We start from the raw sequence: 25,061 nt of genomic DNA on the forward strand, positions 1-25,061 counted from the left end.
CGGAATGTTAACTAGGACCTTGCTTGACTGTGAATTATTGCTATTGAATGGACATCAAACAGCCATTTGATAGCTGGCATTTATGGTTGAGCAAGTGCGCCTTTGGTCGACCGGGCAGTAACGAAGGTGGACAACCCTTTCTCTTCTATCGGCAATAGAAGCTAGTAATGGAATGGAAGATTGCAAAGTGCTGGCTAGTATCAAGGTCTATATGTTTCTGCATTTCACAGCTTTCTTGGAGACCCTCTCAACTAACTATATTACCCTCACGTATCTCTAGACTACAAGACTGTACGCATGGCATATATGCATGCGGGTGCAAAGGGCTGGCTAGTTCCTTCGTATGTGTGATGTCGTTGATGTCATGGTAGAAGACATTCTTGCTAACCATATTACTCTCACGCTTCACCAGACCAAGACTGTACGCATGGCATTCATGCATGTGGATGCTATGTTCCCTCAATGCCAAGGTATGTTCTGTCGGTTTTGTCAAGAACTCGGCCGCTGTATACTTATTCATTGTAAACCACTGTGCATAGATCACGTAAAAACACTTTGTAATCGACCAGCGTGTATATAATAATATCGTATCGCCGTGAAATGTGTTTGCAGTTGTGAATGTTTTGACAGTGCTATCGAAACTTCGGGACTTTGGGCGACGTTATATCATCTTCGAGTCGAACCTGGTTTGAAATGATCTCAAGACGTCTCTTGCAACGAGAAGATCCAAAACGAGAAGAATTCATATCAGCCCTCATAGAGCTCTATTCTGTCTCTTGGAGGTTTGGTTTGAAGGAAGATGAGCAGTTCGCGGCGAAGACATGTGTATTTGACGTGATCTTGAGCCCAACGGATCCCATAGAGTCATAGTCACGGCGAAACCTCAGAAAGCGGATACTGAGCTTCGCTTCGTCTGGGCTGCGTGTACCGCAACCATAATCTTTTCCTTGCCTCACAACCTCAACCACTCAGATTTCGCAGTCGCAGTCAAAAGAACTCCCGGCAGCAAGATTCGGTTCCCTCACAACGAATTTCATTTTCTGCATGCTTGCCGGGATTCGCGACTTGCGTCTCCATTGCAATTATCTTGTAGAGACACGTCGCTCATTTTCGTTAGGATTGATTGGGTCTGGTTATTGTTACTGGTTTTTCTGATTTCTCATATCGACACCCTCAAATCCACAAGATTGTTTTGCCCGTCATCTTGGGAATGCAAGTATCGTTACGATCTGCCGCAACTTTGACTCATTCTTTGCTTGCATTGCTGTTAAAACTTGCATTAACTCACACCTATTAAATTATCCTAACAGTATTGTCGCTATGAGTGACCAAAAGGTGGAATCACGTCGACATCGTTATACTTTACCGGCAGCAATTTCAACAGCCGGGCTATCTCCACCAACCTCGAATGGGATCATCGCGGTAAATAATGTGTATTCCTATGTGCAATATTTAGTTGCTCTTGTCCGCATTTTTCGTGTGTTTTGTATTTACGATTTCTAAATTATTATTTCATTACATTTTTGTTAGCCTTTTATGTACACTCCAATCTCACCTACCTCGTATCGGTCCACATCATCACCGACTAATTCCGCATACTCTGCTCCTATACCATCTCCAACGAGCACTCCGTATGTGCCAACTGGCCCGAAACGATCTCTGGAAGACAGTGATGATGCAGAAACGCAAGCTGATACCAGAGATCGGAAACGTGTTCGACCACCGCCGATAATCGGGATGCCTATTGCAGCTGTGAAACCGGAGCAATTCACAGTATCGAGGCGATTGTCTGCCACGATGACACAACCACCTCATCAACAACAATCAAGACGTGATTATCCCGTCCCAGTATCACCAACACGGATTTCATCCTCAACGAATTCGAATGTCGTGCAATACCTTTTGGAGCCATTTACACCAAGTAGTTTGGTACCAATGGATGCAATCGCACGTCCAACAAGTCGTGGTCCTACCATTATACAGCATCGCCAGCAGCAAGCACAACAGCAGTCACAACAGCAACCAAATTTTCTTCAGTTTCATTATTATTCTCAACAACAGTACCTTCAGCCTCCTCATCACCACCATCACCATCAATTGCATCATCACCAGCACCAGCATCTCCAACAGCAACAGCAGAATCGATGGAACTTTTCATTGTCGCCTATAGATACTCGTTCCATCATGTCGGCTCCAGTCATGCCTTCAACATTGACACCCATTTCGGACATCTTTACTGTACATCCTCTTGCATCTGAAGCTGCTTCGTGTCAGGATTCCGGAAAGGATGTTTCAGAGGTAGTGTAAATCATCTATGTCCAGCAAGCATTCGTTTTTTTTGCCTGGCAATGATGTAACGTCGGTTCATCAAAAAGGTAATTTCTGACAACGGAACACGTAAATGGGTCTTGCTCAAGCCTTTGGGTAAAGGCGGATGTGGTGAAGTCTTTCTAGGTGAGATTAGGGTTTGCATATTCGTAGTAGATGAAAATAGTGGTTTTGACCCTTGTTATTCTAGGACGTGAATATACCACTGAAAGTAGAGCTACAGCTGGACCATTGGTTGCACTCAAGTTTGTCAAGGTGTGTTTCCCTCTATCAATACCAGCTCAAGTGTCTTAACACTTTCTTTGCAAACAGGATCGCAAACAATACAATGCAGAATTAACCACCATGAAACTCTTAAACTACCACAAGAATGGACGTGGTCGAACTCCTCAATTGATTCACGCATGTCGAAAAGATCGTGTATTGGTCATGGAATACTTGTCTGAATCTCTAGGCAAAAAGTTTGAGACACTTGCATTCAAGTTTTCACTCAAGACCATTTTGATGCTGGGACTCAATATCGTAAGATTTGAAACAGCGTCTATTATTGGCAAAAAAACCACGAAATGCAGTCTAACAGTATGACAACCTACAGATCAACCTGACCAAGGACTTTCATGAACGTACTGGCTTGGTACATGTCGATATCAAGCCTTCCAATTTTATGACCCGAGATCGTGAACTCTTCATGATTGATTTCGGGTATGCTGCACTTCCTCATGCGCGACTGCCCGGTCAGACCGGAACACCACTGTTTATGAGTTGGACTATTCAGACTTATGGTTCAACTTGTAAGTCTCTTGTTCTGGTTGCCTGAAGAGATTGTCGATGACAGACAACACGTAGTCAGTCCTAACGGATGTATTTTTTTTGCATTATTCAGATCCCTGTTTCATGGACGACTTGGAATCCATCGGTTACTGCATAATGTTTTGGATTGCCAGCGGCAAAAAAGGTCTACCATGGGGCCATTTACGCTCACATCGAGATATAGCAGCCGCCAAAACCGACCTAGCAATCACAACGTTTTGCAACTCGTTGGCTGGAACCGAGTACTCTCCCATTGGACCAACGCTAGAGAAATATATCTTGTTTACTCGTGATCGAGTACGTGCTTTTGCGCCCGAGACGGACTATGACTACTTGTCGGGATTGTTGAATGGAGTGCTTGATCTTTGTGGGATGAAGAATGATGGGCTTTATGATTGGCTCTTTTGAGTTTCCGTTGAACTGGACTATTTGGATGACCTCTATCTCGCTGGAGTCTACGCGACTCGTATACCTCAGGACATTTTTCAAACTATTTATATTCCTTCCTCATATTAAACGAAGTGGATCTCAGATTGATCTTATAGATCTTTTAACTAGAACAATAGAACATGCGCTATTTAATACCTCAAGCTTGAGTTAACGTCGGCGGCCAGCAGGGTTCACGTTTGAAGGTCTTTGAAGTCATCAACAGTAGATTTGGCGACATATCGCGTGCTGAAATATATCTAAAGCGCGTTTCAATAGGTCTTCTGTTGAGTGGCCCTTCATAAGTGTGAGTGTCTCCAACTCCAAACTCCTTCAACAATTCGAGCAACACAGGGAAGGCTGAGATGAGACAATAACTGAATAGTTCCCACTTTTTCAAGGACAAGGACACCAAATCATGTCCAGCTCAGTAAGTTCCTCCTTCCATCCCATCATTACTTGACTATCTCAACCTATTTTCCATGTAGATTCAAGCCCAACTACGGAACTTGCCACCTGCTACCCGAATCCTAGCTGGCACTTTCATTGGCATATCAGCACTAGGTCTCCTCTTGTCGATATTCAGCAGCTCATCAGATGATAGCGATGAGCAAACTGGACTCAAATTGTTGCCTCTGCTTGCTATGGTACCTGGATCTTCCATTTATCTTGTTTGGACTTTTATGACGGTATTTCAAACGTGGTTGATACTGTTTGAAGTGATGGTGGAAGTGTGTGTCTCTGAGATTGAAAGTTTTAGGCTGGATTTTTGGAAACTTCTCTTTTGCCTGTATGTTGTAACTTGATAGATTGCAAGTTGAAGAAATACGATGAGATTGCTCAAGTTGCTTACGTCCTCTATAGTTCCTTATCGACGGGTTTGCATTCATAATGATGTCTCGATATATGGAACATGCATGGGGAATGAGGTTTGTTGCTCCTCAAGTCAAATTCAACCCTTCCGAACTCTTGCTCACGTGTACGTAACTAGGGAGTTTCTCAAGTTTGTTGCAATCGTGAACGTGTCTGCCTATTTTGGAGCTTGGGTCATGGCATTGATCGAGTATGCTGGAACTCTAGAGCCTGCATACTTGTAAGTGTCATGCTCTGATTCATTTGAAACGATTTGGCATGAACTGATCGCTCTGAGTATAATAGCTTCGAAACGCAAGTGTGTGGTCTAGGAGGCATCCTGTGTGCTTTTGTGGTTGCCTACAAACAGGTTGCAAAGTGGCGTGTGATGATTCTCGTCTGGATCAGTTATAAATATCGTATCCTCAATTGTTAGATGGTTCCAGAGCACACCATAACGTTCATGCAATTCTTCAGCTTCCGTGTCAAGGTACTCAGATGTTGTTGACAGAAGCATCTCGACAACACGTGGAACTCATTTGAACACTCTGATACTTAGCATTTACCATCAGTGGTCATACTGGGTCATTTGATAATGTGCCTGCTAAGGCTAGAAGGCCATCTACAATTCTGGGTAGCATTATACGGATCGTTATCAGCTTGGGTCTACATTCGATTTTACAAGGTTCAAGATGGAATACGTGGTGATAGATCAGAAACGTTCTCACTGTCATCCTTCTTCCCTGAAATAATACAGTATGTGGCAAAACGAAGGCAAACAGTCTGGAAGAAAATCACATTTCATATGCTAACACATCATTCTATTTATTAGTCCAATCATAAAACCAATCTCAAATTCAACATTCAACCTAATGGTGAGATTAAAACTATGTCCGCCACTAGTCGGGACAGCGTCTGGTGGATATACGGATTTGGAGACTGGGAAATCAAGAGTATCTGGCAATAGCGGGAATGCTACTGCTGAAGCAGAACGACGTAGAGCATTAGCTTTACGGGCGCTAGATGAGCGCTCAAAGGATAGATCAAATGGTATACCCGCTATACCAACGCCGACATCATTGCAACAAACACCAGCATCACAATCATCAGGATCGTCTTCTGCTGCCGCTGCGCCGGCAGCTATAATGATGGAAGAGGTTGATGATGATGGTGGGAAGAAAGAAGTGGGTGCAGAACTGTAAAGGGTTTCTGTTTAAAAAAATCATTATATTGCAGTCATTACATACATTTTGTGGAAAATGAAACGGATTTGGTTACTTGGTTATTTGGTTCATTAGGGCGTTGTAGCGTGTGTAGCTTTCCGAACCTGGAAAGTAGTCGGTTTGTAGCTTCCAGCTTCAAGCAGAATAAGTTTCGCTAAATCTCGTAAGCGGTCGCTCACTGTTTAGAACGAGCTCCCCTACACTATGGATCAAAGCACGTCCGATGATAGAAATCGTCGTGAACTGAACGATTTCGTTCGACAACATTCCGAACAGCTGAAACCAATTCCATCAAAACTTTGGAGGTTGCTTTTCACCCAACTTCGATTTGCAAATACCATAGAAATACCATTTGCATATCGGGAAATCCGTGCTGGTGATTCTAAAGCTGAAGAAGGTGTCGCGGATGTCGTGTATGATTTACATCAAACTCATTCAATTCCAGCTGAAGCTGGATTATGGATAGTACGCAAAACAGTTCGCTTGAATCAAGAGACGTTTGAATTCGTGTTTGAATGAAATTTTAAATGGCTTATACCATGACTTTAGGCTCCCATGATCCTCCAATTCCGTCAAGGCACCCTACACGAACTCTTAAAAGCCGACACGGCCTTACAAACCAAGATCAAATCCCTACTACAGCGGCGTGAAGGGACTCATTTCGTGCCTAACGATGTACATGGTCTAGCTACCGCAGCATGGAGTTGCTCTGACGCATTCACGGCGCAAACTGTGCAGGAAGACGGGAGTTACAGAACAGAGTTTGTGTGGTTTATACGGGACGAGATGCTGTGTACTGTGAGGCACACGAATGATGGTGGAGACGTCAATGTTAGGATGGTTGAGTTTTTGGATTTTGTGACCGGGAAGGTTTGGAGTGTATTGTGGAATGTTAGAGAGCTGCAGAGTGGAGATGTGCTGAAGAGGGATCATCTTACGAGTAGGTGACTCTGCCGTTTTCTCTCTTTGACGGTTGACAAACTTGGGATCTATATAGAGGACAGCGTACGGAATCGAAAACTGTTATACCTGGCGTATTTCCCAAACTCTGTATTCAAGCCTGAAACACGGGCCTTCCTACAAGACGAAGCATCTAAACCACGCTTTTCTATTACCACCGACATATCCACTCCAGCTCTAAACCCGTTATCTCTCACCGACTCGAACCCCTACTTCCTAACACCACATCAAACGAAATTCAAAGTATTCGCTCCCGAAGTATCACAACACCTCTTCGGCGACTCTCTCAAGGGTTCACCCTTTGAATCAACAGACTCGCTAGAGGATGCTCATGTCGTCTTCACACGGCCTAAATCCGAACAGCATTTAGCTGCTCCCGATAAATCGATATGCATGGGATTTGAAGGTGAATCCACCTTCACTGTTAAATTTCTCTTCTTGAAGGCTATATATGCAACGTATGGAAGGGATGCGAATATGTGGTTTATGGAGTCGTATGATTTGAATAACGAGTGGCCATATTTTGTCGGAGAGTGGGTTAGGAGGTTTGTGGAAGGACAGGAAAATTCGTGGATTGTTAAACCTTGGTAAGAAGAGAGATTGAACAGTTGTTTTTTCTCCCTGTTTATGTTTTTGAATATGGTTTTAGGAACGATGTGAGAAGTCAAAACATGACCATTTCGAATGGATTGGCTGCTATACTGAAGCAGATTGCTACTGGGCCAAAGATTGTTTCCAAATGTATGTCTTTGAGTATTTTGAGTTGAACGAAAAAAGCACCGTGATAACAGAAATCATGACCACACTCGTTTAGACATTCATCCACCTGGTTTGATTCAAGGCAAGAAGTTTGATATGCGAGTCCTGGTATTAGTCGACAGCATCAGTCCTCTCGTCATGCATTGCATGAAGGATGCTATATACGCTCGTATTGCCAATTTGGAGTACGATGTTGACTTGTCAGATACTGAGAACTTTGAGAAACATTTCACGGTACGGCATCCGTCACTATAAAGTTGAATCCATGTCAACGCTCAAATCTTTTTTTCCCAAATGCAGGTCATGAAGTACAAAGGCTTTAGTGTAAATTCTGTGTCATCAACCGACCTTCCGCAAATCCTATCAACCGAATCTGGCAAACCATACGACGAACTCCTGCAAAGTATCTTCAAGGTCATTCGATTGGCTATGAGTGCTTGTACGGAGAGCCCGAAACATGCTGATCCTTCTTTGAAGTATCCGATTCAAAATCAGCATCGACGGGGCTTCTATGGGATTGATATCATGTTTAGTGGTGATTGGAATCCTTATATCTTGGAGGTGAATGGTATCCCCGATACGGGACGTGTATTGAATGAGCATCCGACGCTGTATGGAGATGTCTTATCGTTTCTTTGTTTGGAGGAGGGGAGGAAGGACGAGAGGTTGAAGAAGTTGTTTGTGCCCATTTGAAATGGTAATGATTCTTTTTGGCACCTTTGTAGAATAATTTAAAACGACCTAACATGCATCACATTTTTATATTCCACAATTACAAAGACGACTATGGTTTGCCGCGAACACCCAATCCAGTAACTCGCCAGACTTGATGTCTAGCAGTTATAAACAACTCATCATAGTTTTTACCACCAAAGCACAGATTCGCTGGCTGAAGACCAACATGAATCTTGGCAATTAGTTCACCGCTTGGTGAGTAGATGTGAACGCCATCACCGGCTGATGACCATATGTTTCCCAGTGTGTCACATCTGATGCCATCAGGGACACCTTTGTGGAATTCGAGTGTGTTTTAATATGCAGTGGCGGTATAGCAAAGGTGTGCATTGAGAGCTCACCTGGCTTCACACGAACAAACAGCTCAGAGGGTTGAACGGTGCCATCTGCATTTAATTTGGATAATCGAATCTCAGACTTGAATTTGTCTCGAGTGTATCCTCCAGAATCAGCTCTGATAGATTTGTCTCATCGTCAGCATTTGCGGTAATCTTAAGCTACGGAGCAAGACATACATGTACAACAGCTTCTCATCAGGCGACAACGTCAATCCATTCGGACCGACACAACAGTCATCTGCAATAGAGATCTCCTTGGTGTTTGGATTGACCATGTAGACACGGTTTGGCATTTGAGCAGGGTATACGTGTCCTGTAAGTGACTCACAGCCGTAGTTTGGATCTAAGATGGGGAGATAAACCTGGTTCAAAACCAGTACAGGTTTTAAGCAAGCGTCCAGCTCTTTTCTTTTTTACCAGTAAAGAAGATTGTCCCATCGGACTTCTCGATGATATCATTTGGCGAATTTAACGGCACGCCTTTGTAATTATCAGCAATAACCTCCCTTTTAACGACACTTGCATTCTTATCCAGTGTCAATCGAACGACACGTCGTCCACCACCTTCACAAACCAGAATAACCTCTCCCTCAGATACCTTCTCACTAGCAATCTTGGATCGAAACATCCCATTAGAATGGTTTGAGCTATACGTAATAACAGATGCTCGTGGTGACGGTGATGCTGCCGACAGATCGGAGCTCATGATTGCTGCTGCAGGAATATCAACGAATGCGAGACGGTTCAAGCGTGGCAGGTATACGGGGCCCTCCGTAAATGTCAGGGCTTGCGTGGCGAGAGGGGATAATGTCGCTGTTGCTGGAAGGAGCTTGTTGGCGACTGGGTTAATGATGTTGATGCCGATGGGTGGTTGAGACCGTGTTGTTGTTGGCGGGACGCCGGGTTTGGTTGACATGGTTGGCTATAGGTGGATGAGCATGTTAAACTGTGAAGATATGGTTGATTTTGCTGTCGTGTTGAAAGTGTCACCAACTAAACCCACGCTTCGAGATTCTCATTATCCCATATTTGATGCGGGGAGTAGGACGTCAAATCAGCGTATTTCATATATGCGATTAAGCATGATTGACTGTAACTTACCTCTGGATTGATGAGATTCGCCAAACTTGGGTGTTTGTGATGTTGAGGAGTGAAGGTTGGGATTGCGCATACAGCGAGGACTGCATATTACAAAGGAGGACAACTGGAAACTTGTCAAAGACATGGAAAGCTACTTTGGCGTTTGCGATGGGTATGATATGAGAAGATACGACTCAAACAAACAACAAGAACTCAACAAGTTGAATTACACCGCACGAGGCACTTTACGACAAGAGTTGGACACCATGATGCCTCACTCTCCGTATCAAAGTCTATTTTATGTCATTCAGTAGTACCATAACAACCGCTTGTTCAGCTTCATTCGTGATTTGCGGCAACACTACACATATGGCGTCCGTCGAGTCGATTTCCAAACGAGGTACTAATAGAAATGAAGCGGCTGCGAGAACCCATAACGAACAGCCTACTTTTGACCGTCCACCCATTCTTGTATTGTTCAAATGTTGGCGAGGTTGAGTTTGGGGGAGTTCGGGTGCAAAAGAGGGCAATGACACAAACAAGAGAGAGGCAGTGGTAGGACCGTGAGCATTTCAAAATGTATTAATCACAAGCAAGAATTCGTTCTTGGGCTACAATGATGCTGCAGGAGCAACAGATTCTCTAATTGCACTTCCCTCCGGAGAAGCAAAGAATTTAGGCACTGATTCAACAGCCTCTAATTGATCCCTAATTCCTTCCTTCACCAACATGGAAGTGGTGACTCGTTTCGTTAATCCTCCTTCGTTTACAGCTGGTCGATAGATGCGTTTCTTGATGTGACTCTTGGGGACATGGCTAGCACTTGGTTTTACAATAATATCAGAATGTGATCCACTGGCGTGAGGTTTGACTGGATATCGGACCAATTGTCGAGTCCACTCTAGTCGACCGTCTATTGGTGCATACGATGCTATGTTTACTCCTACAGCACCAGTTCCGTCCTTGAGATCTTCTTCAGAGACCTCCAAATTCGAATTCGAGTATGCTTCCTTGATTATTCGAGCAGAATCATCATCTTTTAATAGTTCTATGGCTGTTCCGTTATCAAAGAGAAGAAACAGCCGAGGGGCATTGAGCATACGGCTCTGAACTTGATGTGACTGTTTGATCAGAGTTTGTGACAGTGTCCCGGCTACCAGCGAGTCTAGCGTTGTTGAGACCTTTGGTGATACATAATTGTAGGATATTGGCTCTGTCGTCGTCGGCAAGGTGATTGTCGTACCATCGGAATCTACTAGTCGCATGCTGCCCTGCATCCAGTTCATCTCACACATGGCAGATCTGAAGCGTTCTACACGAATTACAGCCGTTCCATCAAGATTTATAGTAACCGTTGAATCAGCCTAAGATTATGTGGTTGGTAGCAGTCAGCTATAGTGTTCCAAATTGCGTTCATGGTTTCCAAAAATCTCAAAGAGCGAGAACTTGCCTGTTGTATCAAGATTTGATCATTCTGGATGGCGGTTATCTTGATTTGGTCAGGGAGCGAGATTGCTATAGAGCTATCATCCTGCGAGACAGACACAGTGGCAAACCCAATTTGAGAAACAGTACATGTCTCTGGTTTAGGCCATTCTTCTCCATCCATTAATCGCTTGAATTCTGCAAGCATGTCACACGTGTAACTCGACTCCATACGAGTCCCATCAGCAAAAGTGACGATAGAAGTGTTTCCTTCAAATGTAGTAGTGACCAAATCCTCTCTTGTAGCCGTTATTTGAGACTTATGCAAATCACGATGAGATTCACGTGCTATTCTCAGTTTCTCTGGAAGACTTGTAACTGAGCCGTCTGCTTCAAAACGAGAACGTTGGCCTGTAAATCCAGTATGAGAAGTTACCCCGCCTTGCAGGGTGCAGATAGCACCAGACGGAAAGTATGTTGTCGAGCTACCATCTGCGTAAATACACATAACAGAGCCCTGTATATGATATCTGATTAAGCATATGTGACGCAAGCATGAATTACATCAAAACCTCTTACGTCAGAATTCAACGTTCGCCGCAGTTCTTCCGAGACCTTGTCTTGAATGCTTAGGGTCATCTTGTTCTTTTTCTGGATACTTGGAACTGACTGTGATATTGCAACTCCTGCCTTGACTACCACACATTTCCCATCAGCAGATATTGCAGTTGCGCAGATGGTTCCACTATCAGTGGAAACGGATATGTTTACGGTTCCAATGGCCAATTTCAGAGCAGGAGAAGACGTTCGTAAACCATCAAGTACAATGTGAATGCCACACCAGTCCACATGATTGCGCTCATCTGACATATGAACGGCGTGAGTGTGTGGAGTAATGAATGTGCGACAGAAATAGAACCTACCAGAGGCTGGAGTACCCTCACTTCCGACTGGAACTGCGACATGAAGGCCGTCAGATGTGTAATAGTGGTCGATAAGCTGTTTGTGTCGGATGGCGAGACCATTGGCTTGGTATATCGGTTTCTTGATAAGCAAGACATCGTTCAAGGTACCGTTCCTATACATCTGGTAGAATTTTCCGAATCCTATCTTGGTTGGTACGACTGTCTCTCGAATCTGCCGATCCATTCGTATGTTTACTTTTTCTGAATGAGAGACAGAGGCCAACAGACTCCCATAAAATGGAGTAACTGTGGAATGATGCAGGTAAAGCCTGGCAGAGTCCAGCACTTGTACTGTAGCTCGTTCATCCAATCTTTCAGTCCAGCAATATGAGTCCAAGCTGTTTGATTCCAGACCTAGAATGGTTTCGAATTCCGTTCTCCATCGTTTAAGTGACATGCTGCTAGATCCTATAACGCCCGTAGTCTTGCGGAATTCTTCTGACTCTAGCACGGCAGCTTTCTCGTCGTCCGCCTTCCATTGCAACGATTTTACGGCTTGCTGAAGCTTTTTCGACAAAGTGATGGATGCGGGGTCGACTAGTCCATTATCTGAAGACCTGGACACTACAGCGGATGGAGCGAAGGACATTTTTGCTACTCTATCGGCCAGATGCTGATGGAGACGACGTACGACATCGCCACTCTTGTCAATCTCAACAGCATCTTGTTCCTCCAGTGGTGCTACTTCGGCGACCATTGCAGATACGACAGATGCGAGGTCCTGTCCAGTTCCCGATAATGGGCGCTTGTTTACAGATTTAATTTTCGGAATTTCAATCGTGGCAACCTTGAATGCATTTTCGAAAGCCTTGCGTTGGGCCAAAATTGTGTAGATTTCTCGTGCCATAGTATTAAAAGCATCTAAACTGTCTTTTGCGTCGGAAATCTTAACTTGACAAATAGCAGTGTCTGCCCACTTTGGATTGGCTTCAGGTGATGCGGACAGTTGCATCACTTCGTTTAACAAGGCGTGCTTGACATTGGCTAGATTGGTTGCTGGTTTCGGTAGGCCTCCCATTGACGCTGGCATTCCATCCAGGATAACTAGAGCGTCCACTTTTTGGATGTTATCACGAGCGAATAGCTTAATCGTTTCAGGTCGAAGTTTTCGCTGTAGAGAAATTGAATTCAGTAAATGTTGGAGAGTAGATCAACATTAACCTTACCAATAATATGTAACAATCGGGTCCGTCACTGGGCTCATCCGCTGAGGAAAGATTCGTTAGATTTGAGCCTGAACAAAAGGTGCTTCAACCAAATACCTATGGCAGAGCTTTTGGCACCAGCCCTTCCAGCTTTACGATCTCGTAATTTGTTGCCTCTCTTGGATGCATCCTTTGAAGGTGATGCGGTAGGTGGCCTAGAAGATTCCTTTACAGGAGCACCTGAAGAGATGCCAAGAATGAACTTGGCCAAACTTTTCAAATGAGTGGTGTAATATCGAAGTACCAACCTTTTGGATCGAGCTTTTTTCCTCCTTTCGGATCAGCTGCAGGAGTTGCAGCAGGCATTAAAGCGGTTGTTACAGCAGGATCTTCAGCCTAGGTGCAAGCACACTTTTGAGTAAGTTCTCAATAATGGTTGTCAGAGTGCAAACAAGAGTACCTTTGCGTTTCTGGCAGCTGAAGTTTCTTCAATAACCCGTTGAATATATGACTTGAGTGCTTTCGCACATAGATCATCATTGTTGACATCAAATGTTTTTGACGATTCTTGACCGTGAGCAACCACATCTTCCGCTTCAACTACCGTAAACCTCTGTCTGCCAGTGCTAAAAACATCGAACAATGGATCATAGGCTGTAGAATTCTCTGGAGCAACGTCGTTGTCTGAAGTTGGCACCGCGACTACAACAGCAAGGAAAACCGAGAGAGCCTGAATTGAAAAGAAGGTCACTTTAGACACTTGTCGACTGCTCCAAATGCGACGATCACTTTACTTCTGAAGCCGCCATGTCCGTAGTGAAAGTCTGGTTCAATGCAGAAACACGAAACATCAGAGTATTCGGTAATCGACTACGCGAAATTGATAAATGACAACTGGAATTAGCTTTGGAATCTATTGATACATATTTGCATCTACCGCCTGTTCCTCTATTACTGTGCTGGCGATTGATGATGCTGAGTTTCAAAAAAATCACGTTTGCCAAATAGGCCTCCATCATCCCGTCAAAACAACCCTGGTAACTGTCAACGCCTAGGTTTCTCACCAAACAACATGGCACTATACAAGTTGGCCTATACCCATTCAGATAAGTCCATTGCTGATTCGCTCTATGTTTTGTAACTTGCCGCCAATGATCTAACCATCCCTGTTCAACGTCTAATAGGTCCAGCACATCTCCGATGGATCTGATACATTGTCTGTCAGTCTATCAGACAACCTATAAATGGCCTGTTGGGGCTCAAGTCATCTATGCTCGCTCCCACTGGGCCAATTATCCCTTCAAGGGGCACATGAGACAATTAACTACTCTTGAATGGTGAGAAAGGGGATGCCTCATCCCCGGGGGCCCTTGAAGCTCACCTTGCAGGACTAGGGTGGGGTGAATGCTGGGTGGTGGAGGAATTGGCTTACAAGCCTGCTGCTTTGATCTGGCAGGTATGCATTGTTGCAACAGGCTTCTATGTGATTTGCATATTAAGTTCTCTAACATTTGCTGCGTTTACTAGATATTGATGGGTGAAATCTGACTGTGCTTCATGCGCGGACGGAGGACGCTTTTTGGTAGCTGTTGAGGAGGAGGAGTGGACTTATATCATCACCAAAAGCTGTGCGTGGCGCTGGCTGTTCACACGCTTATACATTTCCAGGACGAGGTATTTGCTCATGTCGTTTTCAACTGCACGATCTAACCACTCCACCTCCACTAGGTATCTTCCTCTCTCGAAGATCAAGACTTTCTCCTGTAAGGATCCTTCTTCTTTCCCTCTTTTATAGCGCCTCCTGGCTTCCGCTAGGCCTATGTATATATATGATCCATTTCGGTGGTGAGAAAAGCGGAAACCCAACCCCTCTGTATCGGGGAGACTTGCTTGGATGGCCCCAGCAGTCGGTAAAAGATACAGGTCGTGACGTCGTATTTGGAAATAGGTCGTCCCTTGTCAGTCTTTCTTTCCTGTTAGGGTGTCTATGGGTGACTCCTTCTAGTGACGTGCCTCTTAAATCATATTGTATTGCGGAATTGCATGGCTGTTGTATGCTGAAATGAATTCGACTCCTTCTACATACATCAGTTGCTGGTCGCAAGTGTTATGAGCAAAAATTATTCGATTTATGGCCACTCCCTCGTTTTGCCATGAGAACACATCTCCCATTCCTTTACACCCAATAAGGAGTTCATGACAGTATTTATAAACTGATCAGGTCGATTTTCTTATTTCAGTTGCAATTCTATTTCATCACTATGACACACCTCTCAAACTACTTTTTAACTATTCTCGAACTCCTCTGAGACTTATCAACAGACGCACTATTCGATACAAAACTTAAATTGCCCACTTGTCTTCTAGCATGCGGGAACTCTTCATCGAAATCCGGCGCAACAAAAGTGGCAATTGTGACAGCAGGACTAGACACAATATCATCTTCATCTTCCGGACGCCATCCACCGTGCCTTTCACCCTTCATAACAAGCGGCATCAGCTCTTCAGTTTGCATCAACCGTTCCAATTGTTGCTTGAGCAATCGACTAGCTTCATCAAAGGAATGATCACGGGCACGGCATATGGATATCCTATCAGCTTGCCGAACTTCAGATTGGTATCCAACTACACATAGTGTAGATTCCAGTGATTCTCGTTTGGTTTTCTCGTATTCGCATTCAAGACGGAGCTGCTGGAGTTTGGCCTCACAGCGTTGACGGCCGTGGATTTCGGATTTGAGGTCGACTCGCGCTACTTCCAACGATGCCTTGACACGATCCATTTCAATACGGTGTGGTTCGAATTGGTCTATTGCTTGGCGGCCCTCCGTACGAGCATGGTGTAAATCCTTGGTGAGGTTGAAGATGAGGGCTTCTTTTTCTCGAATGGTGGATGCGGATTCCTTTTCGACATTGCCGAGATGGGCTGAGAGTTCACGGCATTTGATTTGGATTGAGTCGAGATGTCGTCTCATGTCTTCTTGTTCTCGTTGCAGGCCAGCGTGCAAGTCATTCAGTTTGGCATGTTGGGATTCTAAATCTGCCAGTGTTTGCTTCAAATCAGCACATTCTTGATTCCTGGCAGCTAGTTCGGCAGTAGTGGCCGCATGATCGGCTCGTAAATGGGATTCCGTATCATTCAATCCGTAATGAGCCTCCAGTAGTGAATTGTGCTGTTGCTGCAAGGCCATATGAGCCTGTGTAGACATCAACAGCTCCTTCTTGAGAGCTGTAATCGTATCTTCACATTCGGCCTTAAATCTGGCATACTCGTTCTCTAATTCCACAATTGTTTCTGCTCGTCTGTCTAACTCAGCCTGCATATCAACCTTATTATGCTCCAGAGCTTCGATATTAGCAGCCATTTCTTCCATCTTCTTCTTCATCTCGTCTATTCTGTCTTCGAGCTTGAGTCGTTGCTCGTCAGCAGCTCGTCGTCCCTTGTTGACATCAAACTTGAGAGACTTGACTTCGGCTGTTTCGTGCTCTAAACCATTCATCAAGTCTGTACATTGACTCATCAAAGACTCGTTCTTGTCCTTGAGTTGTCGAAGAACTCGAGAGTCTTCAGCACTCTTGAACTGTAGTTCTCGGATAGTGGAATCTCGGGAAGACACATCGGCCGCTAATCTACCTATATCTTCTCCACTGGTACGTTCTAACGTCTCCTTGGCTCTGGTGACGTGATCGAGATTTTGTTTCAGTTTTTTGCATTCAGCACGCAACTGTGTTGCTTCGGTATCTAGTGTCTGTCTGGCTTTCGTCATGACGTCGAGGCTGGTGGTGAGGTCTTCTATTTGGCTGGTGAGGGATGTCTTGGTTGTAGCTTGTAGTTGTGTCATGAGAGTTAACTCTCGATCCAGCTTGACATTTAACGATGTCGAAGAATCCAAATCCGATTTCAGTTTCTTCATTTCTGCAGATGCCTTGATACACTCTGCGTTTAATCGATCACATTCTCTATCGGCTCCAGTTCTGGCATTACCCATTCGATCAAATTGGCGTTGCATTTCTGCCAATTCAAACTCCAAATCTCGGACTCGGGTTTTACATTCTATAGCTTCGGATTGGGCTTTCTCGTAGTCCTGAGACATTCGTTCTAAACCTTGCTGTAGTAATTCGTTTCGTTTGGCGACAACTTCACCACCTCGGTCCACTAGCTCTTGCAATTTAACTATAGATTCGTTCATGGCCAATGTTTCCTTGAATGAAGCATGCAGCCGTACTTTGAAATCGTCTCGGGCTAATTCAACTTCCCGTATTCTGCCATCTTTGGAGTGGATGACTTGCTGCAATTCCTCCATTTGGGCTAGCACCTGTCGAGTAGAAAGATGTCAATTAAGTGCTCTACTAGGACTCCATTCGCCGATAGCACACTATTATACATACTTTACGACGCTCTTCTTCAGCACTAACGAGAAACGCCATCAGAGACGATATTTCAGCCTTCAGCAGCCTCACATCCCGTTGCAACCTAGAGCTCTCCTGTTGCTGCCACTCTTCGGCATACACATAAAACCTCATACTCTTTCCTAAAGCATGCCGTAGCTTGTCTGCATTATCTCGTTCATACCGTTCCGCCCTGTCCTTGTCAAACAGCTTCTCTCTCAGCATGCGAATCTCACGATCCCTCGCGGCCAATTGCCTTTTATACAGTATGCCCGAGAACATTGGCATGGAACCATTGCCTATATACATATTTGATGGGTCTTCCCGTTCTGCATCTTTACGAGCTTCCAGCCACGCATATCGTTCTCTGGCAACTTTGGTAGCTGGATCCTCCCATAATGGTGGTTTGTTGGTTTTTAACGTTGGATCGGGGACTACTTCGAAATATGGTGGTGGTTGCAATTGAGTTGCGTCCGCTACTTCGTCGATCTGGTGAATGGATTCGATGGTTGGTATTACGGATTCAGACTCGGCCAGGCCAGTCCGACGAGACAGGCAATGTTCGAATGCAGATGTGAGGGCGTTACGACACTGTATACATATTCCATCTACTAGTTCGTGTTCTTGATGTTGAGTGTGATTATTAGTTGATGATGGTGCTAATATGGGAGGTAGAGGAGGATTGTTTGTGACAAAGTTCCTATTGAAGTAAAGAATTCGTTTTAAATTCATCATAAAAGAGTAGAAGTTCAAGCACTCATTAAGAGAGTTCAAAAAATCCCCCAGAAAATGGAGAAAAGAATAAGTAAATACCAAGAGTGATCGCGTCGATGATTATTTCTTTGAAGCTCAGCTGCAGGTGCAGCAGGGGACTCATAAGCTGCCGCTTCCATTCAGCTTTATGATTGTTTGAGCTTTTGTGTTTTCTGCGGAAATTTGATCCGTATTCTGAATAACACAGGGTGGATGATGGAATAGTAGATCCCTACCTCTTAAAATCGATTGAAATATGAGCTGTGTATTACTATTTTTGTTGTGAGAAATGCTCTCAATATTGGATTGTCACGTAGACATGTCCAGCAGAAGTGCTACGTTGGAAGATCTCTGCACTAGCGATTGGCCGAGTGCTCTTCTCGTACCATCACGAATGATCTTGTGTATATTTTCCTATAGGACTTGAGCTTGTCGAGAAAAGCAAGTTGTTTGAACACCACTCCACTCTCATGACGCAAACGAGAAGCTTTGGCTTTCGACACCTTGTTTCACAACAAGAATGCTAAAGATGGACTCGCTACTATCGTTTCTGGCTCTTTGTCTAGTTTCGCTTGCTTTGGTTGTCCACTCTCATGCTAATGGTCGTTTGCCAAAGTCTTTTGGATTGCAAAGTGCTTCAAGTGTGTCTGAAACATTCCAACCAACATCATAGCTCACTCTTTCTAATGTCTTAATTGTAGATACTGGAGCAGGAAACGCACTTTACAACTCTTCTATATCATTGGACGATGCTATAGACGACCTGCTACGACTCATTGGTGAAGCATCCATGAAACCAACATCCTCAATATGGGCCACTACCGAAAAGGATTCTATAGTTAAAGAAATGGCAACAAAGTCACCATGTTATCATTCAGCTGCTGAGCAGGTGCTGAAAACTGGGTGTAGAACGCTCGAGACAAATGCTTGGATGCAGGCTTCGTGTACGAGGATATGCTGTTTTGTTGTTAACCTTCATTTAAGTACTCATCACTTTATAATAATAGTTGCCATTGAACTGGCCAGATGTGAACTGGAAATGGCAAACATTTCTCTTCCAACAGCATGCGAACCAGTTTCAGTAGCATCAGAAACAAGTGTCTCGGACTGCATGAAGGCCATAATAATTATAGGATCTGGCCAGTTTTGGACTACGTTTGACGGCTACTTTAGAAATATTTTTGTGCTCTGCTCGTCTTTGAGCGTAGATTTAGCAATAGGTACTTGGTAGTGGCTGATGTTTTGTCGCTTATTGAAGGCTAAAAGTATTCAATTTCATTAAACTACAGAGAAAATGTATACTTCCATGAGGGAGATGGGTCACTCGCAGGCCATTATGCATCATACCGTGAAGGAACAACATATGGAAGACATGAAGCGCTTGAATGTAATTGCTTCTACAACGAAGGCTGTGATTACTGGATTGAATGGTCTGAGAACTCAAAGCGACCATATCTTTGATAAGAATGCTGAGCTTCTCGTAAGTTTGTTGTTATTTTTGCAACCTTTTCATCGACTAACATTCCTCTCAATAGAAACGAGTATCTGGATTCGAAGTCCAGATGGAAACAATCGTCACCATCATGCAGTCTACACTGAAAAACATGGACTCGCTCGAAAAGTCTCAGCAAGACATTGTACTTGCTTCAGAATATCTAGGAGACAATTTGAGTGCGGCAGGTCTTGCACTTTCAAACAAGACTTCAGAGTTGACTAGTGACATTGAAGACATGAGTAATCATATCAGGAGTCTGAATGATATGATTCTGCATGTTATGGAAATGGTTGAAGCACAAGGAATAACGTTGGTGAATCAGATGGCTGTGTCTCAGGACAATTTGGTAGCATTGAACGGTTTTGTTTGGTTTATCTTCGAATCCTGATAAGGTTCTTTTTTCATGCAGGAACTGACTCAAGTTTTGAATCGGGACATTCGTGACGCTAGCTCTGAATTACAATCACTGCACGCTGAGCTTCAAGATATTACAGATGCTGTGAAGAATGTCACCGTTATCTTTACCAACATGAAAGACAATACAGTACTACTAATCGGATGGTTGGTTGATCCTGCAGGTAAAACGCTGGGACGAGTGTAGTGCTTTTTTGCGTGTTGACCCAATATCAATCTCTTCTGTTTCAACTAGGAATTTTAACTCAAGCAGCTCCAATAATGGGCTCCTCGGCCGTTCTCTATGTGGTTCGCTTCTTTATGCCTTCTGTGGGATTGGTTTATTTCATCGTTCAGGCTGCATGTGAGAATTATTTGACCGATGCAAAAAAGTTCGTAGCCATTGATCTCACGATATCTCTCAAATCTTCAAAGACGTCACGATTGTCTCCTCTATAGTCTTATACTACCTCCTACCCTTCTGGACAACTTTCTTCCCCGAACTGGCATACTTTTCAACTCGCTTCATTCTTGGTGTATTGATGGCGACAGTATGCCTAATTCTTTGGACTAGTGTACCTAAAATGAGTCGAATGGTCATAAAGAATGATCCGCATGAGGAATCACCACGCCAAGAGGAATCGACTCTGGTTGAACCGGCTGTTGAATTGTCTCCTAGACAAAGTAGACGTACCAAACAGCAGTATTTAAACAAGAACCTCATCTGATGTACAGGATTTCTCACTTATTTATACACAAGTTTTTGATGAGACCAACACGTTTCGAGTTCCAAGAACCTTTACATCTTTTCGTTTTCAACTGTGGGCAATCTTTTAATACCGACTGAACCCAAATTCTTGATTGTCTTGTTACTGCAAGGTGTAATAAGCCAAAATCCGGATATGGCATTTGAACTATGTTCATTATGGTACAGAGTAGGAGAGGCACAATACTACTTTTCTGTATCACTGCACGTATCTATAGAGCGCCTGCTACAACATCGAGGAGGCTCATGAAACCCACTTCTTTAGTAAGGTTAAACTCTGAAACAACAATTGGTTGTTGAAGTATTGGTATCAAAGTCACCTTGCTATAATGGTGCTCGCTTTAGAAGCTCTAGGAAGCATTCTCAGTGTAGCAGGTTCTGCATTGTCAAGCAAAACACTGGATATGGCTCCTGACATTGAGCTCATGAGTAATTACATCAAGAACCTCGATAATACGATCTAAAACGTTATGGAAAAGGCTGAAGCATGAGGAGTGACATTTTGGGATCACATGTCTGTTTCTCAAGACAGCATGGACCTTGGCGAACTTCATGTTTTGCTTCTCCAGACTTCAAGTTTCGAATCTTGACATCCAGACGCTACTATACCCCCACGCTGTGCTGAATGTCAGTGCTGTATTTCCCGATATGTAGGTCAGCAGTATTATTGGATGGTTTGTTGATGCAGAAGGCAAAAGCATCAGGTGCTTTTGTGCTTTTGTTTTTTTGCTGGAAGATCCTAGGGCTCAACAAAAAACACAAACGAATTCCGTTGTTCTCTACAAAAACCTCTTTAAATCCGCAATATCCACCATGTCTTACTACTATGAAGTTGTTATAAGCACACTTTTCAACAGGCTTCGTGCTGGGTGTCCCGGAAAGGCATTCGGAGTTAAAGAATGATGTCAAAGTCACCTTGCTATAATAATGCTGGCGTCAAAATCTCTAGGAGACCCCAATCTCGGTGTTATGGGTCTTGCACGGTCAATCAAGACATTTAATTTGGCTCATGGCATCAAGAATCTCTATGATACGACTCGTAAGTATGGAAATGGCTGAAGCACAAGGTGAGTCTTGGATCACATATCTGTTTCTCAGGAAAACATGTAACTTCGCCAGCAGAATCGTTTTGCTTCTTCGGACCTCAAGTCTCGAATCGTGATATCCAAGACGCCAGATCTGACGTACAATCACCCCACCCCGTGCGTCAAAATATTATTGATGTTGTGAGGAATATGACTGGGGTGTTAAAAAGCATGAAGGACAAGACTGTTACTCTTGATTGGATGGTTGGTTGACGCAGAAGGTAAAAGAGCATGAGCACGGTTTTTCATGAATTTTTGTTGGTTAACGTCGACCACTCTGTCCTTCCTTAGTAACTCTGACTCAATCAGCTCCGAAACTTGTGGCTTGTTATTCGTTCGCTATGTGGTTTCCTTCTCTGTGCCTTCTGTGGGATTGCTTCCTTTCGTGTTTCAGTCTGCAAGTAAGAAATCATATTGGTTGCAGTGCTGAAGATGATTCAGATAGTGTGGATTGACGTGTTCTTTCGAAACATTTCTTTAGAAGTCCTACCTTTCGGCACCACAGGTCTCCATAGTTTGAAGTAGGTGTATGCGTACCGTTGCACCTGCCTCCTACTGTGTGTTTTGATGGACACTAGTGATTCCTCAGACGGGCGGGCCTGACATGAGTGGAATGTTTTATGAAACCAGGAAATGGCTTTAGCTGCGTCCGTTGTCGAGTTGACACCCTGACCAACGAGACCACACAAGGGATTCAAGTCGTGTCGAAATCAGTCTGGCACTTTAAATTTTACACGACTCTCTAACAAGAACACGTCTCATATCAAAATAACCATCATTTATTCATTTTCAACTATTGGGTCCTTTACACCTTCTTCGAATCCCAGTTGTTTTTACATATTGTTACCACCCTCAAACACATGAAACTACCTTGCCAAGCAAACTACATCTTGGACTTTGGATCCTCATCAACACGGTCAGGATATATGAATTCACCCCTGAGATTGAAGAATGCGTCAAAATTTCTAAGCTCTTCAAAGGACAAGCACACCCACAAATATATACTCACGAGTCAGAAATCTTATTCAACGGATGTCTTCCATCCACATGCCCAATATTCGGGGGATGAATACTATATCCAAGCAGGGATTGCAGTCGCTTGCTAAACCCTTTGATGTATTTCGGATGGACCGACAAGAACTGGTTTTCAAGCGGTCGGATGAATGGCTGGCAGTACTAAAGGAGTACAAATCGAGTGAGTCTCGTCGCAACAAAACGAGTCTCTAGAGAATGATTCATACTTGAGCAGTTACAGCCAACCTCTGTTTGTCTTTTGAGATGTTGGGTCCACCTCCGTGCCATATCGTCCCGAAACTAAAGTGCAAGAGGATATTAGTCCCATTGAATTGAATTCTAATGATGGAATAATGAACTTACTAGACAATAACACTCCCAGATTTCATGACGGCACGATCAGGAACGTCTGTGTCCTCCGGGAGACGATCACCCCATTTATGCGAGCCCTTATATACCACTGTCGCCCCATTCTCGATTTCGAAGTCGTCGATTGCAAAGATACTCGTCATGGAAAATGGGTCGTGCTAATGCGCAACAAATCTGAATAAGCTAGACGATTTTTTTTGCCTCTTCACGTTCAAGCAAGATACTTACTGGCCTTGCAACTCTGACTTGCGAGTCATCAGTATGAATCGGCTGTGGTGTCTCTGTAATGTAAAGCTACCAGTCAACAAAAAAACATATATGTGATGGTCTCAACCGATCAAACTCTCAAATCACTATACCTCCAGGATAAATCTCAATAGACTGATACAATTGCAACAAGAAATTGGGCAGCAATGTACGTTCAACGAGTTTCAACACTCTGGGGTGCTGAACCATGCCTTCGAATGCACGGTGCTTTCCCAAGAGTCCATGGATCCGTATAGTCTTTTCACCCTCAAAGTTGTTTCGCCCAAAGTTCTGCTTGCAGGCTTGTAAGGCTGCTCGAACCTTGGCTACTTCGGCTTGTGATAGAGCGTTTGGGATTACTAAATGTTGAGGTGTGGTGTCAAATTCCAAAAAACAATCAATATTAGACGCAGCAAGTTTTTCAGCTTACTTATGTAACCATCGCGTTTCAGGACTTCCATATCCTTAACAGTTTGATCGTCCATTGGTGGAAGCGACACTATTTGGAAGTATGAGTCAGAATTGTTGATGTTGCAATCACTTTGTGTCGAAGGGCAAACAAACAGCCCAAATAGGTAGATACGATTGCTCACATAGTGTATCAGCTTCATAGTTCTTGATTACTTTGACTTCATTCAAGTAGCTGTGTTGACGAATGAATGTCAGGATGTAGATCGTGGAGAATTCAAAACCACACACAATCAGCAATAACACGACAGCTTACTCCTTGATATAGGCTCTTTGGGTGTTTGGGTCAATGTGCTCCTTAGACATGACTATGGCAGATATACGCTAATTGACGAGAAATCAGTGTTGCATCACCGAGTTTCACAGAACCAGTGACCAGACGTTTAAATGCCCACTTTTTTGGTAATGCAGGAACTCTAGAATGAAGTTAAAATCTAAACGCTTTCAAGTGTTTTGCTGGTAATTTCGGTGTTGATAGTCTCGTGTCAAATGAAACAAAGTTGAGCATCATAAGTTTCGTATTGAAGCGATTGGTTTAACGAGTCAAGCTACTGCACGATAAATGTGATTTTACGCGTCAAGATACAGGATATGAGAATTCTTTAGATCAAATGTGTCTATGGTAGTGTAGGAATGATCTGCTGTCTAAGAAAATTGAATCTTCCCACAATATTCAAACTTTTAGCGGTCGCTGACAGTAGATCATCACTCCAATACCTACTATATCACAGTCCACGCAATCTCAGCTCTTTCAAGCCTCAACCTTACCTCCTTCTTATCGGCATCCCAACTCAACAAAATCTGCACAAATCGATGACTTTAGGGCGAATCCAATGACAGCCGATATTAGTCCATCGAGTGACAAGCCTCTAGTCGAGGAGAGTCACGAGGCAGATCTCCTATCTCTGCCAACAGAGCTAATCGCACACATTTTCAGCTTTGTCACCCACAAGAAGGACTTGTATCAGTTAGCTCTCGCTTGTAATGGAAAGCTACATGAACTGGTGCTGGACTGCATATGGGAAGCTCCATGGGCCA

The 25,061-nt window shown here is 43.8% G+C and overlaps 5 protein-coding genes across 5 annotated transcripts; 2 read left to right on the forward strand and 3 right to left on the reverse strand.

Annotated features, from left to right (window-relative positions):
* Window positions 1-1,320: 1,320 nt before the first annotated feature.
* On the forward strand, window positions 1,321-3,546 carry SmJEL517_g02010 (uncharacterized protein; the record flags this gene model as incomplete). Its single annotated transcript, XM_031167938.1, has 7 exons — window positions 1,321-1,422; window positions 1,531-2,298; window positions 2,376-2,454; window positions 2,519-2,583; window positions 2,641-2,850; window positions 2,924-3,119; window positions 3,212-3,546. 7 exons carry the CDS (start codon window positions 1,321-1,323, stop codon window positions 3,544-3,546), a joined length of 1,755 nt encoding a protein of 584 aa, XP_031026124.1.
* A 436-nt stretch (window positions 3,547-3,982) lies between these two features.
* Window positions 3,983-5,618, forward strand: SmJEL517_g02011 (uncharacterized protein; the record flags this gene model as incomplete). The annotated part of the gene is made up of 9 exons (XM_031167939.1): window positions 3,983-3,994; window positions 4,053-4,253; window positions 4,325-4,354; window positions 4,429-4,493; window positions 4,556-4,657; window positions 4,723-4,786; window positions 4,853-4,906; window positions 4,976-5,172; window positions 5,249-5,618. The coding sequence occupies 9 exons, from the start codon at window positions 3,983-3,985 to the stop codon at window positions 5,616-5,618; spliced, it is 1,095 nt and encodes a 364-aa protein (XP_031026125.1).
* A 2,524-nt stretch (window positions 5,619-8,142) lies between these two features.
* Window positions 8,143-9,347, reverse strand: SmJEL517_g02012 (uncharacterized protein; the record flags this gene model as incomplete). Its single annotated transcript, XM_031167940.1, has 4 exons — window positions 8,143-8,366; window positions 8,435-8,547; window positions 8,609-8,774; window positions 8,849-9,347. The coding sequence occupies 4 exons, from the start codon at window positions 9,345-9,347 to the stop codon at window positions 8,143-8,145; spliced, it is 1,002 nt and encodes a 333-aa protein (XP_031026122.1).
* A 775-nt stretch (window positions 9,348-10,122) lies between these two features.
* Window positions 10,123-13,855, reverse strand: SmJEL517_g02013 (uncharacterized protein; the record flags this gene model as incomplete). Its single annotated transcript, XM_031167941.1, has 9 exons — window positions 10,123-10,875; window positions 11,058-11,453; window positions 11,516-11,799; window positions 11,860-13,012; window positions 13,068-13,108; window positions 13,164-13,286; window positions 13,355-13,442; window positions 13,507-13,776; window positions 13,841-13,855. The coding sequence occupies 9 exons, from the start codon at window positions 13,853-13,855 to the stop codon at window positions 10,123-10,125; spliced, it is 3,123 nt and encodes a 1,040-aa protein (XP_031026123.1).
* Window positions 13,856-15,324: 1,469 nt separating this feature from the next.
* On the reverse strand, window positions 15,325-18,327 carry SmJEL517_g02014 (uncharacterized protein; the record flags this gene model as incomplete). The annotated part of the gene is made up of 3 exons (XM_031167942.1): window positions 15,325-17,361; window positions 17,435-18,134; window positions 18,248-18,327. The coding sequence occupies 3 exons, from the start codon at window positions 18,325-18,327 to the stop codon at window positions 15,325-15,327; spliced, it is 2,817 nt and encodes a 938-aa protein (XP_031026120.1).
* Between the last annotated feature and the right edge of the window lie 6,734 nt (window positions 18,328-25,061).

Source organism: Synchytrium microbalum (assembly GCF_006535985.1).
Source record: "Synchytrium microbalum strain JEL517 chromosome Unknown SmJEL517_scf0007, whole genome shotgun sequence".
NCBI classification, from domain to species: Eukaryota; Fungi; Chytridiomycota; class Chytridiomycetes; order Synchytriales; family Synchytriaceae; genus Synchytrium; species Synchytrium microbalum.